The sequence below is a fragment of the Mchenga conophoros genome, linkage group LG13 (genome assembly GCF_057382185.1).
Source record: "Mchenga conophoros isolate Kocher_MC1m ecotype Shallow Benthic linkage group LG13, M_conophoros_male_GT1.1, whole genome shotgun sequence".
NCBI lineage: Eukaryota > Metazoa > Chordata > Actinopteri > Cichliformes > Cichlidae > Mchenga > Mchenga conophoros.
The window spans coordinates 26,243,657-26,263,591 of NC_140538.1; the positions used below are offsets into that span (position 1 = coordinate 26,243,657).

Consider the following 19,935-nt stretch of genomic DNA (forward strand, 5'->3'; position numbering starts at 1 on the left):
GCAGCAGATCTCCCACAGCACTGTCCCACAGCAGTCTTGGGTCATTTTAATCGTTTGGAAAAGTCTTTAAAAGATAATAACATTACATGTAAAGCTAAAATTAAACAGTTTTTGATGACAGGCATAATTCTGAATTAACACCCAGTTTGAAATAGCTGAACCACTGTGGACCAAATGGATTACTGCAAAATCACTGTGTAATGGCTGGATATAAGTTTATGGACTGTTCTAGAAAAGAAGGGCTGTATGAGTGAGTGGATGTGCTCTAAACTCTAAAAGCACTGTGAGTTGTCAGTAAGACTATCAAAAATGCTGCATATTTACAAACATTTAGCTGATTTTAGCCAAAAACCTGTCCATTCATAAGCTAAACATGTATCTGCTTTCAGGAATCATTACTGTCAGGGTTTCTGTGTGTCTGCTGGATCACAAATAGTTTTATCAGCTTTAAAATATGTGCATGTTTTCATTACATGTTTCTTTTTGCAGCTTGTTTCTAGCAGATAAGCTAGGTTTAAATGTCCAAGCAGATTAAAAAACCCAGGATAGCATGAACATTTCTCACGTATAATTTGGCATTTAATTTAAAATAAGACATGCCACATATTAATATTAATTGGAAATAAAATTAATGAACTTAAAACCCACCACTAGTAAAATCTAAGTTTGGTGAGCCTTTGCTGAAATCCGCACAGGCGGCCAGGTAGCACCGGCCAAAACTGTGTGAGTGTTTGAGATGGACTGCAGCAGAGAGCCCTCATAGGATGTAGTGCTGTGCTCTTGTTATTTCAATGTGTTTCAAGTAGGTCACTGGTGGAAAAGTGCTCGGTATTGATCTGCAAACACGGTGGGAAACAGCGTGTGTCCTCCAATACAAATGCAGGCTGCCACCTCCAGCATCATCCCCCTCTTTCTGCTGCCCATTTGCTGTCTCCTTCTCGGTCTCTGTTTCTATCACCCGATTGCAGGCAGGCATTTTGAGGTTTGACTTCCTGTTTTTTTATGATTTCCGCTTAAACTAAAAAAAACTGCTCCAAGAAATACCTTTTCCTTTCTTCACCACGGCTTTGCCATATTATCAAGATATCTCGGGTAGCAGTGGTCAAAGACATCAGAAACAATTAACTTTAGACAGAGTGTGTGGGTGCGTGTCAGTGCGTGCGTCTCGCCCCATTAAAAGTGTGAAACAGGCAGCTGCAGGAGGAGTCTGTCTCTCGTTTGTCTCAGCAGTGCTTTCCCGTGCTTGTGCCAATAGCTACCTCCGACCAGAGTGTGATGGAGGAGGAGGATCATGGGAGAAGAAAGGAGGTGGCAAATGAGACAGAAAACTGGACTCAAAGGATAGAACGGGGGGTTGGGGGAGTAATGAATGCAGATGAAAAATCAATCTTGCCATTGCTGACTACTGTTACCCACCCACACCATCAGCACCAGTGTAAAAAAAAGGGGCATATGAGAGTTTGCTTTTGCTGCACTGCAGTGTAAAAGTTAAGCTTCGGTGTTGAGATTGAACTTGTACGGGGACTAAGGAATCTTAGAGAACTCTCAGCACAAGGCTGTTGGGTAAAAAATAGATGTGTCAGCGCATGTACCACTTATGTTAAGCATACTGCAAGCCACTTTTCTCAATTTGACTATCTGTGCTCTGTCATCATCCTCCTCCTCCTGCAGCATCTTCTGCACTGACCTTGTCCTTGAGATACTGTACTCCCCTCACACAAGCAACCCCCTCCTAGCTGTAGCACCTCAATTCACATACACACCCATGTCTCCTTCCAGCCAAGAGGATCTGCCAGGACTCCTTCACATCCAATGAAGAGTAATAAATTTCATTTGCAGATAATCTGTCATGCCCCCACAGTTTAACACTCTTTTATTCTAACAGTCCAAGTTTACATGCATGTATTATGTTCAAGTGTGTGCATAAGAGGGTGTGTGTGTGTGTATGTCCTCAAAACATTGCAGCTGTTTAGTGTGTTAGATTTATGGTCATACATTCCCTTGGCTGTAACTGAACAGTGTTGTAGTTTCTCGTACAAATGGATTGCAGAGATTTAGTGTAGCAGTAATGTAATCCTCTCCTGAGATTACAACAGACAGTATTGTTTAGCGGCTGGGCACCATGAAAATGAGTGGGCTCCAATCAATGGCCTGTGTGATGAGAACAAACCCTTAGATAGGATTAACACAGAGGAAAGAAGACAGGGAGACACTTATTGATCAAAGGATCTGAACTCCTTTTGGCCAAAACATTAAACCACTGATACAAAATTCATTACAAATGCAATGTTTTCTCGGGAAGCCTTGGGTCCTGGCATTTAGATTGATTTGACTTTGACATGAATTACCATCTTAAACACTGTTGTAGGCCAAATGAACTCCCTTATGGCAGTCTCTACCTAAGACAACCTAATGAACATGCCACACTGCAAAAACTGCTCAGGAAGGGCTCAAAGAACATGTGAAAGAGCCCAAGGCATTCACACAGCCTTCAAACTCCCCTGCTCTTAATTCAGCCAAACATCAGCAGGGTGTGCTGGAATAAGCTTGATCCCTGCAACCTACAGGAACCAAAGGATGTCATCCCAGTGTTCTTGGACCAGCCTCCAGAGGAAACCCCCAGAGATCTCACGTTCTCACCCCAACAAAGCTGTTTGGGTATCACGAAGGTCACTTATAAAATATTAACCAGGTGGTATAAAAATTCTGGCTGAACGGTGTGTCCCGGTGTTATATTACCAAATGCAAAATCATTGTTTATCAGCTCCAAGTGCAATACAGCAGCATATTTTACTGCTTTTTCTTGTGATGAACAGTATTCAGGCACCAAATATTGATTTTTTTTGTTTTTAAATTAAACCTAGCTGTGCCAGTCAGTTCAACCACTCCTCTCTGAATTACTCTGAAAAACCCGTCCTCATGCAGCTGAGCTAAAACACACAAACCACAGCCGTAAGCATTTAGTCGAGATTGACATGTATGTTGTTTGAGCAGACTATCAGAAACGTTTACATGAAGACTTAAAGCAAAACGAGGTCACTATGTCACTATGCCACTGATGATGCCATAGCCCTGACACTACATACTGCCCTGTCACACCTGGAGAAGAGAGACACGTATGTGAGGATGCTGTTTGTAGATTACAGCTCAGCATTCAATACCATCGTTCCCTCAAAGCTGGACAGGAAACTGCAGGATCTAGGACTGAGCAGCTCCCTCTGCAGCTGGATCCTTAGCTTCCTGTCTGACAGACGCCAAGTGGTCAGACTTGGCAGCATCACCTCATCCCCCGTCACACTGAACACTGGTGCTCCACAGGGGTGTGTACTGAGCCCTCTCCTGTACTCACTCTACACCTATGACTGCACAGCCACTAACAACTCCAACATCATTGTGAAGTTTGCGGACGACACTACAGTGGTGGGTCTTATCACCAACGGTGATGAGACGGCTTACAGGGAGGAGGTCAGCGCCCTGACCCACTGGTGTCAAGACAACCATCTCACCCTCAACGTCGCAAAGACAAAGGAGTTGATAGTGGACAGAGAAGGTGCAGAGAAGTACACACCCCCATCACCATCAACGGCGCTGCTGTGGAGAGAGTGAGCAGCTTCTGGTTCCTTGGAGTACATCTGGCTGAGGATCTTACGTGGTCAGTACACACAAATAAAACAGTGAAGAAGGCGCAGCAGCGCCTCTTCTTTCTCAGGAGACTGAAAAGATTCGGCATGAGCCCCCGCATCCTCAGGACCTTCTATCACTGTGCCATTGAGAGCATCCTCACTGGATGCATCACCACCTGGTATGGCAACAGCACCGCCTACAACTGCAAAGCTCTCCAGCGAGTAGTGCGGTGCTCTGAACGGATAATTGGAGGTGAGCTTCCCTCCCTCCAAGACATCTACAGGAAGCGGTGCCTGAGGAAAGCGGGGAGGATCATCAAGGACTCCAGTCACCCCAGCCATAAACTGTTCAGACTGCTTCCATCAGGAAGGAGGTTCTGCAGCATCCGGTCCCGTACCAGCAGACTGAGAGACAGCTTCTTCCACCAGGCCATCAGACTGCTGAACACGTCATAGACACCTCAGCTTCACTACTGGAACTTCAACATTATGCACTCCATACTGCACATTAATACCACTGTTTTGCACATGTCTCAACTCTGTATATTTTTGTATAATTTATTTATTGTTGACTCTATTTAATTTGTAAAATATGTGTATACACACACACACACACACACACACACACACGTAGAAAAACATTTAGTATACACATCTAGAAATGTATTTATTTATTTATTTTTTTGCATATACTATTATATATTGTACATATATTTATTAGTTTCAGATGTAGCCATTCTTGTATTTTGCTTGTTTACATTATTGTATTTTGCACAACTCTGTTGCTTGTGAAGCTCGCACACAAGAATTTCACTCACATGTGCTGTACCAATGTACCTGCACATGTGATGTGACAATAAAAGTGATTTGATTTGATTTGATTTGATTTGATTTGACTTGCTGATTTGTTTCTCTAGCAGCCTTGAAAATCATCAGTTCAACCACCTGCTCAGCCTAGACGATAGAGATCAGACACTGCCTACTGACCAATCAATTCTCAGGCTGATAGCTGTGAGGGGGGGGGGGGGGGGGTGTCTGTTTTGTTTTTATTATTTTAATTAATAAATTATTCTTTTTTCTTTTAGTTTTTTGATTCTAGATGAAACCTTTTTTTTCTTGAGGACACCTACTGTAGTTGTTACTAGTCAAATTCACACACACTTTCTCTGACTGTCAAATATAAAAAAATTATGCCCAAATTGCTGACTTTAATTTAATTGCATGTAAAGTTTCCGTGTCATTTTGTTGCATAAGTACAATGTAAAATATTACATTTAATGGAATTTGGTCAAATGAACTTGAAATTATTGCTTCATTTTTAGTAGTTATTTATTATTTATTTATTAATGGGAGTGAAAAATCTTTTTTTTATGTAATAATTGATTATAATCCATTAGATTTTCCAGTGTCTCAGTGATGGGGCTTCCTTCATTAAATCAGTCAATCTGAGATCTGTTATTTGAAAATAAACAAAGCTATGAAATTATAATAAATGAATAGCAGCAAACGTAATGACTCGGAAAAGCACTTACAAGGTGGAACATAATGATACATAACCATAATAGGAGGTTCGGGGTGCTACTTACAACATAATCTTCACAAAAAGATTCACACTGTTACAGATTACACACATTATTAATTAATTAAAGTGAGTTAACATCATTTCACTGGTTTCTCTGGTTCACTAAATTTTTCCATGCAAGTGAACATCCTTATTTATCCCATAGTGTGTGCACTGGGAGATATCCAGGCATGCAAAGAGCTGCATTGCTGATCTTATTTCAACGATGTCCTTTTTAAATATCCCAACGCTAGACAGCTGTTATTGCCCCACTGTTCCAGGTGGAGGTCCTGCACGGCAGCTTGGATCAATGCTTCAGAGCTTGTAGTCCACCAGTGATGCCATTTCCCTGTAAACCTTCCCAAAGCACCGACTAAAGTGCCTCTCATGTCCCACTCGCAGCTGATACTGAGTGCTTGGTGTGAAGGACAGGCATGCTTCGCAAACAGGGACTTTCTATGCTCAGGTTCACATGCCCTCCAGATTTTTATGCTTTAAGAAATCTGAAAGTGTGCCACAAACTATAAGTATTTAGGTATAAATTGATTGATTGATTGATTGATTGATTGATTGATTGATTGATTGATTGATTGATTGATTGATTGATTGATTGATGTATTTCCTAATGTTAGAAGAGATTAACATTAACTGCCACAAATGTTACATGATCCCATCACGTCATCATGTGAGAGGCGAGCAGCGTATTGATCTCAGTTTATTTTCTGTTTCGGTTGCTGTTTTCTCAGGATAATTTTCTGATGCAGGCGGCATGCCTGCATCAGCCCTGTTTGAAACCAACGTAGGAGTCAGAGGGAACTTGGCTTGAAATAAAGCTAAGATTATTTGTGCACAAGCCACCGCTCCTAATTTTCAGTCACAGTACACTAGTCATGAAAGACTGCATGAAACTGCTGTGACAGTATCAATCGAGGCATTGCTGTGCAATGTAGATACAGATGTAGGTGGACATCAGATCATAAATGTGCATAATTTCCTACCTTAAATACTGTGTGTAACATTATTACATTTTGTGCATCCTACACAGAGACACACACCTTTTCAACATCAGACAGAGATGCGTTTAATCTCCCAGCCGAGCTCATCAACTATAATTAGAATGTCAAGGATGCAATCACATCAGGGGGTCAAACTTAACTTTTGCAAAAGTGATTCATGATATTAGTTTCCTAACAAATGGGCCTCTACAGATGCACTGATGCAGTAACAACTGCAAATGACCGTCAGTACATAACAAAAGCAATGGCTCATAGATCTGCCTGATACAGCAGGTCAACTCCCTCAGATATTCTGTTGTCTGTAATGACCAATGACCTCAATATGGTACATCTTAAATAAAACTTTGCTGTGCACGCAGTTAATGACACAATGTGCAGATTTATTGGCATCATTTTGTGACAAACATCATGAATAAAATGATAAAAAGGTTTTGTTGTTTATGTTTTCAAGTGATGTGACAGAACCAAAGCAGCGTTATGAGTTTTTAGCTATAAAAAGAGAAATGTTGTTAAAAAACTCCAACATCAGCCTGGTGTTGGTTAGTCAGGACACAGAAACAGTTTAAACTTCTGTAGGAATGGAAATATACATTAAGACTGAAACATAATTATGCCACTGCTCAACACTTTATAAAAAAAAGCTTTTAGCATTTACACCACTAGCATGTTGTTATTTTTGGAGCTAGAAGTGACATTTAGATATAGAGTGTGAAAGTATGAGCTAATGATAGTAAGCTTGATACGAAGCTCTATCCACGAACTGCATGAGTGAAATGCACAGTTACAAATATTTTCTGTTTTATTATATCCTCTGAAGCTTAAGCTGGAATATCAGCCACACACAGCAGGTTATTTTATTATTCTGCTAATTGAATAAAATGTTCCAAAAGGCAGCCGCACCACAAATAGTGTGGAGAGGTCTGGTTCAGTGACTCTGATGAGCGGAGGTGAGAGCAGGCGGCAGCAGACAGCTGCCATGTTTGTGTCGGCTCACTTTTCAATCAAAGCGTCTTCATGCTTCACTTTTTGGCTCGGAAGGCTCCAACTTAGCACAACACCATTAAACTTCTCACCTGATGCACTGCCTTCAGGCTTGGCTACTTACTGACACTTCCCCTGAAAATTGCTATTATGCCTAAGGTCATAGCTGGAGACCCAGCTCTTATCACTTGCATATGAAATAAATTGCTGCTTTACTGGCCTGACACATATATAGCACATATATTATTCTAAACTTCACCCCATTAGAGCACTTCGCTCTCGCACTGCACGCTTGCTTGTTGTTCCCAGAGTATTTAAAAGTAGAATGGGAGGGAGAGCCTTCAGTTTTCAGGCCCCTCTTCTGTGGAAACAGCTTCCAGTTTGGATTCGGGAGACAGACACTATCTCTACTTTTAAGATTAGGCTTCAAACTTTCCTTTTTGCTGAAGCATATAGTTAGGGCTGGACCAGGTGACCCTGAATCTTCCCTTAGTTATGCTGCTATAGGTGTAGGCGGCCGGGTGATTCCCATGATGCATTGAGTTTTTCCTTTCCAGTCACCTTTCTCACTGAACGTCTGTTAATAGGCCTCTCTGCTGAATCATACTTGTTATTAATCTCTGTCTCTCTTCCTCAGCATGTCTTTCATCCTGTCTTTCTTCTCTCACCCCAACTGGTCGCAGCAGATGGTCCCACCCCTCCCTGAGCCTGGTTCTGCTGGAGGTTTCTTCCTGTTAAAAGGACGTTTTTCCTTCCCACTGTCGCCAAAGTGCTTGACCATAGGGGGTCATATGATTGTTGGGTTTTTTCTCAGTATGTATTATTGTAGGGTCTACCCATTGTGATTTGGCGCTATATAAATAAAATTGAATTGAATTTAAAAATTGAAAAAACAAACTGTGTAGCCATCTCCCCCAAATTTCATGGCAACCCATCCAAGATTTTAGTCTGAACCTTGTAATGTGGACAAAAACAAGAGTGACCTGCGTCAATGAACACAGCAAACAAGGCAAATCTTGTCAAACTCTAGCCTATTTTATAAACTCAGAGTGATCACCTCTTATACAGGAACTAAAAGTGTCATTATTTCACTCAGGATTAACTGTTCAGTATTATAAAGATTCTAAAGAATATGATATACAATAGTGCAATAGCCCTTTTGTGCCTTTGTGCAATAGTACAAGGCTTTCAAAGGTCACAGGAACTAATCACTAAAATCAAGACCAATATGTGGATGTGAGACAAAGCCATTACTATACACTCAGAAAAATTATGGTTCTTAAATGGTTCTTCAGATGGCTTCATGGTTCTTTAAAGAACCATCATACGTCAAAGAACCTTTTTATTTTGTGGATGGTTCTTCAGCTATTACAAATGGTTCTTTAAAGAACAAAAGGTTCTTCATCCTTAGCAATTTAAGTTTGATGGTGTAAATGGCATAAATATTTATTCACTATAACGAGGCTGTGAATTATACTGTGTTTTCTTTGTGTGCATGTGTGTGCGAAGGGGGAGGGCGGGATACCTGGCAATTACCCTTTAAGAGAAGATGGTAGGAAACTGAATATTCAAATAAAAGTTAGAAATATTTGCTTAAAAATATACTGGTGGCAGGGGTGGGGGCCAAAGCCTAAAGACCCTAACCCCCCCCCCCCCACACACACACACACACACACACACACACACACCCCTAACCCCACAAACACATTATGAATATGGTGAGTTAACAAACAGTAGACACAATACACACATTCAAATACTGTACTTTAGTTTTAAATTTTAATAAAGCATTACTATTTTCTACTCCAAGGCATTACTTTTGAGATTATTATATATTTTTGAAAATATAGTATAATGATAATACTAGTTATTGTAAACTTTACAAACCACCCAGCAGTATGTAAAGTCAAATTATAAGATACAAGTAAATAACAATTGCAGAACAGAATGTCAGTGTAATGAACACACACTTCGTTTTGACAAAGCACAGCTTAGGTAAATGATCTGAGTAGTTGTTCATCACTGAGCAATTTGTTAATATGTGTTTCGAGCCAAATAAATGACAGGGAGAGAGAGAGTGACGTCAGAACACGTCATACTATAACCTTCCGGGAGCGGACGGAGGGGGTCAGTCGTTGGGATGCGCATGCGCAGACAGAGTGTGTGAGCGGCGGGCCTTGACCTTTCGGGAAAAAAAACTCACGGACGGTGACAGCGAAATGGATAACAGTCTTCAGTACCTGCTGGACTTTGAAGCTGTGGATTCTGGGACTGTTAGAAAAGGTAAAACATTTCCATTAAAACCTTATTACTGTTTTGTTTTTGTTACTCGTCATTGTAGCTTGCTGTTAATGTTGTGCTAACAGTAGCGATTAGCTAGATAAGTTAGCCGTTGAGGTCAGCGCAATTTAGTATCCGGTATACAGAAACAGTTTTCCTAACAAAACCACTGTTATAATTAAGTGAAGGTGCTCCCAGCTAATTTGAACCTTTGGCTTCTAAAATATGTGGTTCAATTGCGTGCTGCGTACATAACCTAATGTCAGCTAGACCTAAATTAAAATTTAATATATTGTTAAAGTCACTAAAATGGCGCCTGAAGCCTGTTGTGGCGTGAGCTCTGTGTCTGCTCTAGAAACTCTGAAATTCTGTAGATATGAGCTGTACATTAAATACTCACATGAACCTGTACTTTGAATTCTGTATGAGCTGTATAAAATACAGCTATGCATAAGAGTTTTGAATGAATAATTAGATTTAGATAACTCTTCATTGTCTAATCGAATTATATAGAAATGAATAGAAAGTGGTTCTTTAGACTGATGCCATAGAAGAACCTTTTTTGGTGCCACAAAGAACCTTTCAAACATGAGAAGGTGTGTCTTTGACTGTTCCTGCATAACTTAGTTTCGGACTAGTTGACAAGTTATGCTCCAGTCATTTGATGTTTCCAAGATAGATGTTCTTTTGTAATATAGTTAAATTTTTTTGTATATTTCATTTATCCACCATCATACATACAAGCTAAGAAGAGGTCGTTATACTAACAAGAGGTATCAACGCTGGGCCAAAGTTCAGCACATGGTTAAAGTTTGTAATCCAGCCAGGGTGTAAATATCACTCAGCAGCCAGAGCTGAAGCAGGTAGCATCAACACATAAATCTACTCTACCCGGCTTAAATCACAAGACCACTCTCCATCACTCTGACCAAAAAGCTGTAGATTTTTCTTGTTTGCACAAATTAATCCAGATTCACATTAACTGTGTTCACAGCTCCAACAAAATGAGGAAGAGGAGGGGCAGAAACACAATTAGATTGAATTACAATTGGATGGAAGTTGAGGACAAGGAGAAGGAAGCTTTGGATGAGGAGGAAGAGAAGCAGCAGGAGCATCTTTAGGGATCCCTATGATGTCATTGAGGTTTGTTTCATTAATATGGTCCTCTCACAAAGAGAGATGACTTGTTTTATTTCACGTACTTCCTGTATTAAATAGTGATGTGCAAAATGTTGTGAAAAACCATGGAGCAGGTACGTATAGTGCATCTGCAGGTAAATGAACATCAAATCTCTAAGACAGACTGAAATCTGTATATTTATCACCCTTATGATAAAACCCATGTCAGCCATTGGTTTATGGACTTTGTATTTTGAAGCCTCAACATTTGCATTATTGCTGTTGCTATGTTGGGACCATATTAGGATGAGGGATCAGAATCTGGAGTCATGCACACTTTTGTTTCATTTAGTGTGTATCCATAAGATTCGTACAGCAGATCCAAGTTGTGCCTTGAAAACAGGAAAGTCGTCTGCATAGAGGAGAACTGTAATAGCAGGCTTGTACAAAGTGAGGCTTTGTGCTCTCGTTTTACTTCTGTCACCCTGTTTTGATGCAGATTTCACTTGAAATCAGGCAAGAACTGGACTTATTTTTTACAATGTGTTCTTGTGAATTGATTGTGTATCGCATATGTTTGATTGATTTGACTTTCTGCAAGACAACAGTCGTCCACTGGCCAAAACAGTTTTCCAAATACCTCCACGTGATCTAGCCTGGATTTAGAAAAGAATAGCAAAAAAAAATCTGCACCTCCTGCTTCAGATGCAATTTGTGTTTGTGTGTTCAGAGGCAGCGGCGAGAGGGGAGACCTCGGGTCATCCAGCTGGAGAGCCTGACCAGGAGGAGTCGAACATTAACTCAGCTCTTCCAGGGCACCCTGCAGACTCGGCTGTTGGCATCGACGAGGGATGACGTGAACGCCAAACTGGAGTCCATCACAGGTCAACTGCAGGTATGCGAGTCAGACCTTCTGAGGAGGGTTTCACTTTTCTCTCTTCTTTATAATTGACTCTTTTCTCTCTCTTTCAGCTCCTTGTTTCAGAGTGGGAGGGGTTTGAAGCACAAAGGGAGGAACTTGTCGTTTGGTTGGCTGATATGGATGTCCGCCTGAGTGAGGTTGACCAGCTGACAGGAAACACCAGTGAAAAACTGAAACAACTGCAGGTGTGGGCTTGTTTTGATATGACATATATTTGATATGAAGTCAAAGTCAACTTTATTGTCAATTCTGCCACATGTACAGGACATACAGAGAATAGAAACTTCGTTACTCTCAATCCCTAGATAAAATAGAAAATGAACATTTAAATATAAGAGTGATTAAAAATGCAAGTAAAATATTTTAAAGTAAAAAAAAATTAAATAATATAATACAATTTTACATATAACAAGAAAGCTATACAATATACAATATAAGGGTAAATGACATTGAGTGCAAACCAGGCAGAGTAGTGCAGTAGTGCAGAGTAGTGTATGAAACATACGTCAGAGACATTGTCCTAAACTGGACTAACAAAGGACCATGAGTACAACATGAAACGTACATTACATAGCGTAAGGCTGAAGTTCATTGATCATTTTAATCATAAACTTGTTGTTGAAATGTTTTTACTGAACATGCAAACATCTGCTGATGAAAATGTGTTGATTTAAGATAAGATAAGATAAGATAGAACTTTATTAATCCCTCGGGTGGGTTCCTCTGGGAAATTCGACTTCCAAAAAGCACAGCAACGACCGAAGTTACAGTTACAGAATTGTTATATATATATATATATATATATATATACATACACACACACACACACACACACACACACACACACACACACACACACACACATATATAAATACAGAGACGAATATAAATAAAATATACAAAGGGGATAAATAGAATAAATAGGAATAAAAAATAAAAATACAAGTGAATTGCACATTTCAAGTATTGAGTCTATTGCACTGTTGACTATTTACAAAAAGTATTGCAGAAGGTATTGTACAGTGAGGTGAAGAGGCACTACAGCTTAGTTGTTCCCCCCTCCTTTGTCCTCCTGTTTCCCCTCCCTCTCCCCTCCAGAGAGGAGTTAAACAGTTTGATGGCGTGTGGGACAAAGGAGTTTTTAAGTCTGTTAGTTCTTGTCTTGGGGAGAAGCAACCTGTCACTGAACAGACTCTTCTGATTGTTTATGGCCGTGTGCAGAGGATGCCCAGCATTGTCCATAATGTCCATCAGTTTCTTTAATGTCCTTTTCTCTGCCACTGTCACCAGAGTGTCCAGCTTCATGCCGACCACAGAGCTAGCCTTCCTGATCAGTTTCTCCAGCCTGGATGAGTCCCTCTTTGCTGTGCTGCTCCCCCAGCACACCACAGCATAGAAAAGTACTCCAGCAACCACCGACTGGTAAAACATCCTCAGGAGCTTCCTGCAGATGTTAAAAGACCTCAGCCTCCTGAGGAAGTACAGTCGGCTTTGGGCTTTTTTATACAGGTGCTCTGTGTTGCATGACCAGTCCAGTTTATTGTCCACCCACAGCCCGAGGTACTTGTACTTGTTGACCACCTCCACCTCCTCCCCCTCTATCTGAACCGGCAGTGGACCTTCTCTGGACCTCCCGAAGTCCACAACCAGTTCCTTAGTCTTTGAGGTGTTGAGTTGCAGGTGGTTTGTGTGACTCCATGCGACAAAGTTCCTCACCAGACTTCTGTACTCCTCTTCCTGATCATCCCAGATACACCCCATGATGGCCGTGTCATCTGCAAACTTCTGAATATGGCATAATTCAGAGTTGTAGCAGAAGTCAGAGGTGTACAGGGTGAAGAGAAGAGGGGACAGCACAGTTCCCTGTGGTGCTCCTGTGCTGCTGACCACAGTGTCAGACGTGATGTCCTTCAGCCTGACGTACTGTGGTCTGTCGGTGAGGTAGTCGGAGATCCAAGCCACCAGGCAGGGGTCCACCTCCATCCTGTTCAGTTTTTCTTGAAGCATACAGGGCCGGATGGTATTAAAGGCACTGGAAAAGTCAAGAAACAGTATCGTGACCGTGCCTTTTCCCCCATCCAGGTGTGAGTGGGCTCTGTGTAGGAGGTACAGGATGGCATCCTCCACTCCGACACCCGCCTTGTATGCAAACTGTAGTGGGTCCTGGGCATGTTGTACCTGTGGTCGGAGGAAGTTGAGGAAGAGCCGCTCTAGAGTCTTCATAAGATGTGACGTCAGTGCCACCGGTCGGAAGTCATTCAGCTCATTGGGCCGGTTCTTTTTGGGGACCGGGACGATGCAGGATGTCTTCCATAGGGCGGGCACTCTCCCCAGTCGCAGACTGAGGTTGAAGACTCGTTGTAGCGGCTCCCCAAGTTCAGCAGCACACGCCTTTAGCATCCTAGGACACACCTTGTCTGGGCCTGCTGCCTTTCTGGGGCGAAGCTTCCTCAGTTGCCTCCTGACCTGATCCACTGTGACACTGGGAGATGTTTGGGAGGAGGGGAGGGGGGGAGATGTCTTGCTGCTGAGAGAGGAGGGGGGTGTCATGGTGTCAGGAAGGGGGGGAAGCGAGGGAGGCAGGAGAGTGGGGAGAGGACTCTGTAGTGAAGGTGAGGGTGGGGGGGTTGTGGGCTGGTCAAACCTGTTGAAGAAGTTGTTGAGTTCGTTTGCCTTCTCCACAGTCCCCCCCACTGTGCTTTTCTTGGTGTTGTGGCCTGTGATGGTTTTCACACCATTCCAGACCTCCCTCATATTGTTCCTCTCCAACTTCTGCTCCACCTTCCTCCTGTAGGTGTCCTTTGCTTCCCTCAGGCAGCGTTTCACCTCCCGCTGTGCTGCTTTCATCTCCTCCTTCACTTTGCTCCTGAAAGCCTTCTTCTTCATGTTGAGGACAGCTTTGACTTCCTGTGTTACCCACGGTTTGTTATTAGGATAACACCGTACCGTCTTAGCAGGGGCGACTGTGTCCACACAAAAGTTGAGGTAGTCTGTAAGACAGTGTGTCGCCCCCTCTATGTCCTCACCATGTGGGCTCAGGAGCACATCCCAGTCTGTGGTGTCATAGCAGTCTCTCAGAGCATCCTCCTTTTCTGGGGTCCATCTCCGGATGGAGCGCGTTGTGACAGGCTGCCTTTGGACGAGGGGTGTGTATTGTGGCTGTAGGTAAACCAGGTTGTGGTCTGACTTCCCTAGTGGGGGGAGGGGGGTGGCTCTGTATGCATCTCTCACATTAGCATACAGTAGGTCAATTGTCCTGTTGCTCCTTGTGGGACAATTCACAAACTGGTGAAAAGCAGCCAGAGTAGAATCCAGTGTGGCATGGTTAAAGTCTCCAGATATAATAATGAAAGCCTCGGGGTTTTGTGTCTGAAGTCTTGCTGTGACTGTGTGTATTTTCTCACAGGCAGCTGTTGCGTCGGCCCTCGGAGGGATGTAAACACACACACAGATCACATGACTGAACTCCCGAGGTAGATAATATGGCCGCAAGCTAGCAGCTCCAGGTCCGGACGGCATACCGAAACTTTAACGGAGACGTGTCCAGGGTTACAGTATCTGTTGTTAACGTAGACAATGAGTCCCCCACCTATTTATTGGTCTGTTATGAAGCTATTGCTATTTCTAATGTGTTTTATCACTTTCTGATGTTTTATTAATTAAACAATACATGTATTGTTGTGTTATCTGTAGCTATAGTATTTATATATATTTATTTATAGTATAGCCAATATATTTAATTATTACTGTTTAAAACACTAATATGTGTCATGTATTAGTAGTGATGTTGTGCTGAGGGTTAAAATGCCTTTTTGTCTTTTGGTATACTACAAAATGACAATAAACCATTAATATGTCTTTGCTGTGCTCGTATTTATTTTACCCTACTCAAATTCAATTTATGATGCATTTTATTTTGAAAGATTTAAAATGGTTTTTTTAAAGAACCACTCAAAAAAGGTTCTTTAAAATGGTTCTTTTAAAGAACCATTTGAAGGACCTTTTTAAAAAATGGTTCTTTAAAGAACCATTTTTAAAAAGGTTCTTTGGAAAAACCATTAAAGGTGCCCCAAAGAACCATTTCTTGATGGTTCTTTGGGGCACCTTTTAAAGGTTCTTCAATGAACCACTGAAAGAAATGGTTCTTCAAAGAACCATTGTTTGAAAGGTTCTTTGTGGCACCAAAAAAGGTTCTTCTATGGCATCAGTCTAAAGAACCACTTTTGGTTCCAGTTGGCACCTTTATTTTTCTGAGTGTAGGTTTATATATCCTTCTGGACTTCTGAGATGACACCATCAAAAATGTATAGGTGTTTATAAATCAAGTATGGAGTATAAATAATACGTTATACTTACAGGTGCTTTTTTTTGCTTAAAAAAAGAGAAACAGCTTGTTTCATAAAATTGAGACTGATATTCCTGTTTCCTTTCAACATGTTAATTACTGAGACTTTGAGGCACTGTCAGTTTTTAAAAAAATGATATGACTATGATATGATGATATGAGACATTATCTTTAGAACCAAGACTGGGTCAGGCTCTAATCTTATACTAATCTTTAAAGGAAATGAGAAAAAACTTTTGTTAGGTATAGATGCTGTGAGTGCTTGATCTACTTGGACACCTTTCGTGGAAATATTGCTTCAGAGAAAAAGCAATTTTAAACACCTATTTTAAAAGACTGCTTGATCTGAACTACAAACAGACTGGAGACATTGTTGCAAAAAAAGCAAAAATGCACAAGAGGAGCTAATAGCATGCTAAGATCATGTCACCTGACATAGACATGTAACCCTGAAAGTTTAAAAACCATGTTGTACTCTGCACATTAAGTGTCTGATGTAAAAGCTCCAGTATTTCATGTGCACTGTTAACCTTTATAAACACATTAACATATTAAAAATTATAATAATAAAAAATCATGTAGACAAAATTTGAACTTGTTGAAAAGCTTTAAGAGCACAAACAGGTAGTAAGTACACTATTCTGATTTTTAATCAATATAAGGTTAATATATCTGGGGAGACTACTATAAGCTGACTTTAGCTGACACACTAAGAAATATAAATTTACTTGTCAGTTTGCACCTATCCCACTTGATGACGCCATTAAGGTCTTTAAAACCTCCAGCAAGCTGTAACAAACAGGTTTTTTATTTCACACATCGAAATCAGCCTACCGATCTCTCACTCTGCTAGACGGCACATTTTTCAACCATTCGTACGCAAAAGACAGGTTTCCATGCACTTTTAGCTAGTCATTTCACTGTTACTAATTTTAGAATAACGGGTGCTTCCCTCATTTACAGATGGATGGATGGCAGCAGGGAGGATTGTTAAGGTGTTGCTTACTCATTCAGATATAGCATGAAGACTGCTGCCAGGAGATGAGAGATTGATGAAGCACTGAGGTTACCTTCTTTAGCTCTGAAATTGACTTTGAACAACCATTAAACTCAAGGACTTTTGCCATGGTTATAACAGTAAATCTTTGCAAGAGAGACCGAAAAGATGTGCATTCAAAGCACCATGAGGCAAATCTAAATGAAGAGTAAAGAAAGATTGTTATCAGTTTAGTTTTATTAATGCTCAGTTTTTAACACTTTTAAGACTTATGAACCACATGAGCTATTACCATGTCCTAAAACCTGAAATAAACTAGTCTGCACCCCTCTTTAAAATAACTGGGTTTGCAAGGGGAAAAAAGCCATCTACTTTCATCCTTTTTCATTGCTTCAAGATTGCTCCTGTCACTATCGACATTCGTCTCTAACACAGAACTACACTACATGGGCAGGTCATTTCCAGCACAAACAACTATCCATAAAGAGAATTCATTATCCCATCAAAGACTTTTCCTCTGAGACTCATCACTATGACACTAAACAGGGAGAAAAATTCCATCCTGCACACAGTCTAGGCCTGTAATCCCAGCAAGATGGAAACACCTGCTGTTAGCGAGTATGTCATTACCAAAACAGACACTACATTTTAATCAAGATAACTGTTCACTGCTACATTACAATGTGCCAATTTAAGGGACTAGGCAACAAAGCCTGAAATAAAATGTAAAACTGCTGCTTCACCCTGGATTTTCAAATTAATAATCACAGAATATGTTGTTGATACTACTTATAAAACTGTGTGGTTTGAAAAAGATTCTGATATTTAGGTATATTGTTGTGCTTGTGTTTGCTCCTGTGAATGAGTTCAGAAGAGATGAGTTTCCACAGTGGATCAATCTCCTGGCAAGAAACACACAATCCCCTCGATGCGAACATCAAAGAAGCATCCAAACCTGCTCCTTTAGAGTCTTACTCCTCACAGGCAGGCACGAGAACAGACCCGATTCCCCAAAAGCAAGCCAGTTCCTAATGAGGTTGGGAGATTTCAAACAGGGCTCAGACTCAGCTCTGCCCCCACAAAGATGAGAAGCAATGCATAAAATATGAGATGAACTGATCTTCTTTAACCTGCCGCTGTCTTCCGTTGGCACTTCGAGACACATTCATTGCTCTATATTCACAAGTTTGACCTAGATCTTTTGTGGATGATGAAAATCCTTAGAGCAGATGTTTTAAAAGATGTGAGCTTAGATTTCTACAGCTACCTCTTCCTTTATCCAGAATTATAAAATTTGGAACATTGTCTAACAGACCCAAGCAGCTTCTTAATGGATTTTTCCTACTTCATTACTCATTAACATTAACTATAAATCAAGGTGTGTAATTCCCTTATGGCAATTGCCGTTTATTAACTGATTATCTGCTGTATTATTATTGACAGGCACATGCAATAATTAATCAACCCTGGTAAAACTTTGCATGCTTATTTAATAATGATGGGAAAAAACAGAAGACAAAAGTCTGTAGTTTTTGTGGGGGTACAACTAATGGTCTAGTCTACATACTCTCACCAACTTACTAGAAAAAAGGGTAGTAAACACATCAAACAAGTCTTGTGGTTATATATTTAACGTTTAAGAGACATTTTTAAAAACAGGAGGTTTGCAAGAAAATATTTAAACACCACAGAAAATTTGTGCATTAAGCTTTTTTCGATCTATTCTATATTCTAGATTTACCTTTATACACTCAAATTAATGTTGAAAGTAATAATCATCTTAAGTTGGTTTCCACTAAGATGACTTTGAATGAATGTATTCACAATTAGCATGCAAATGGCACCATTCACTTATGGCTTCTTCTTTATATGATAGCACTTTAACCTGTATTTGTGAGTGACACAGAAACCTGTATTCACATACAGTGATTTCCATGAGCCCAATAACGTCAATGACAGAATCATCCCTGTTTTATTGCCATATTTGCGAGGGCCCAAACATCCCCTGCTTCATCTGTGTGCCCTTGGTATCTGACTCGCTTGCTCCCCCTTGTATTTTAAAGAATCATTCTTTTTAGCATGACATTGTGGCGCAACCGCTTTAGTGTCTGCGTTACAGACATATGGTCAGAGAATAAGGCATCCTCGACATGTAAGTTACATACGGATAACCCATAAGATAACACCAAGTCCAATGTGTGGGACCTTTAACAGACTGAACAAGATTAAAAGAGTTTACTAAGTCCATGAAGTTCTTAACCAGTGGCTTCCCTGGGCAACAGATGTGAAAATTAAAATCACCGAGCAGCAGGATCTGGTCGTACCATGATGCACAGTCAGCAAGGAAGTCCGAAAACTCGTATTAAAAATCCTTATTATTTCTAGGAGGCCGGTAAACTATCGCATACAGCAACGAAGGCGAGTGGCTTAGTTCACTAGTTCACACAAAGTCCAAAACTGGTGTAGCGTGTTGGTGAGGATAGCTGCCTAAAATCAAAGTGTGCTTTAAAAACAACAGCTAACCCCCTTCTACCACCAGAAGCTCTCGGGGCGCTAAAATAAGCACAGCCAGCCGGCAGAAAAGGCACTTAACTCACCAGGTGAAGTCCAAGTTTCAGTCAGACGGAGGAAACCCAACGCATGGGAAGAAAAGAAATCCTTCAAAATGAAAGTTTTGTTTGCCACCGATCTGGCATTTATTAAACCCAACCTGAGGGGAGCTGGGTCATAGACTTCTGTGGGAGCAACTACCCAATCCACCGGTCGAAAGGTTTGATTGATTCGCTCCCCGCCAACGCAGATGTCGACGGGAAGGATTTAAGAGGGCTCCTCTCAATAGAGCCGACAACGGGAACCAACCAGGAGTCCACAGAGTCCAGAGCAAGCGATGGCACCAGGAGTCATGGAAAAGATTGACGAATGGAGTGAAGATCGTGGGGAAGGTAAGAAATCCAGATTCTCAGCTTAACGAGGCGACGTCCACAGGGACCCCGTATCCTGCGTCGCTTCCACGTAGCTGGTGGCGTTGGAATGGCACAACACTGGCACGATGGTATTGCTTCCAGATAGGGAGGCAAAGAACCCTGGCTTC

At 41.1% G+C, this 19,935-nt stretch overlaps 1 protein-coding gene across 1 annotated transcript; it reads left to right on the forward strand.

Moving 5' to 3' along the window:
• Positions 1–9,354: 9,354 nt before the first annotated feature.
• LOC146561432 (uncharacterized) lies at positions 9,355–15,185 on the forward strand. Its single transcript, XM_085297528.1, has 5 exons — positions 9,355–9,464; positions 10,456–10,604; positions 11,311–11,475; positions 11,553–11,687; positions 14,909–15,185. The coding sequence occupies exons 2-5, from the start codon at positions 10,548–10,550 to the stop codon at positions 14,939–14,941; spliced, it is 390 nt and encodes a 129-aa protein (XP_085153654.1). The 5' UTR covers positions 9,355–9,464; positions 10,456–10,547; the 3' UTR covers positions 14,942–15,185.
• The last annotated feature ends 4,750 nt before the right edge of the window (positions 15,186–19,935 follow it).

What these genes read in the sequence shown, in the direction of transcription:
- LOC146561432 (XM_085297528.1), top strand. Translation starts at nt 10,548, where the DNA reads ATGAGGAGGAAGAGAAGCAGCAGGAGCATCTTTAGGGATCCCTATGAT. An exon ending in CCATCACAGGTCAACTGCAG is followed by an intron (nt 11,476 to 11,552) that starts GTATGCGAGTCA and finishes TCTCTCTTTCAG; the next exon opens with CTCCTTGTTTCAGAGTGGGA. An exon ending in AAAAACTGAAACAACTGCAG is followed by an intron (nt 11,688 to 14,908) that starts GTGTGGGCTTGT and finishes ATTTTCTCACAG; the next exon opens with GCAGCTGTTGCGTCGGCCCT.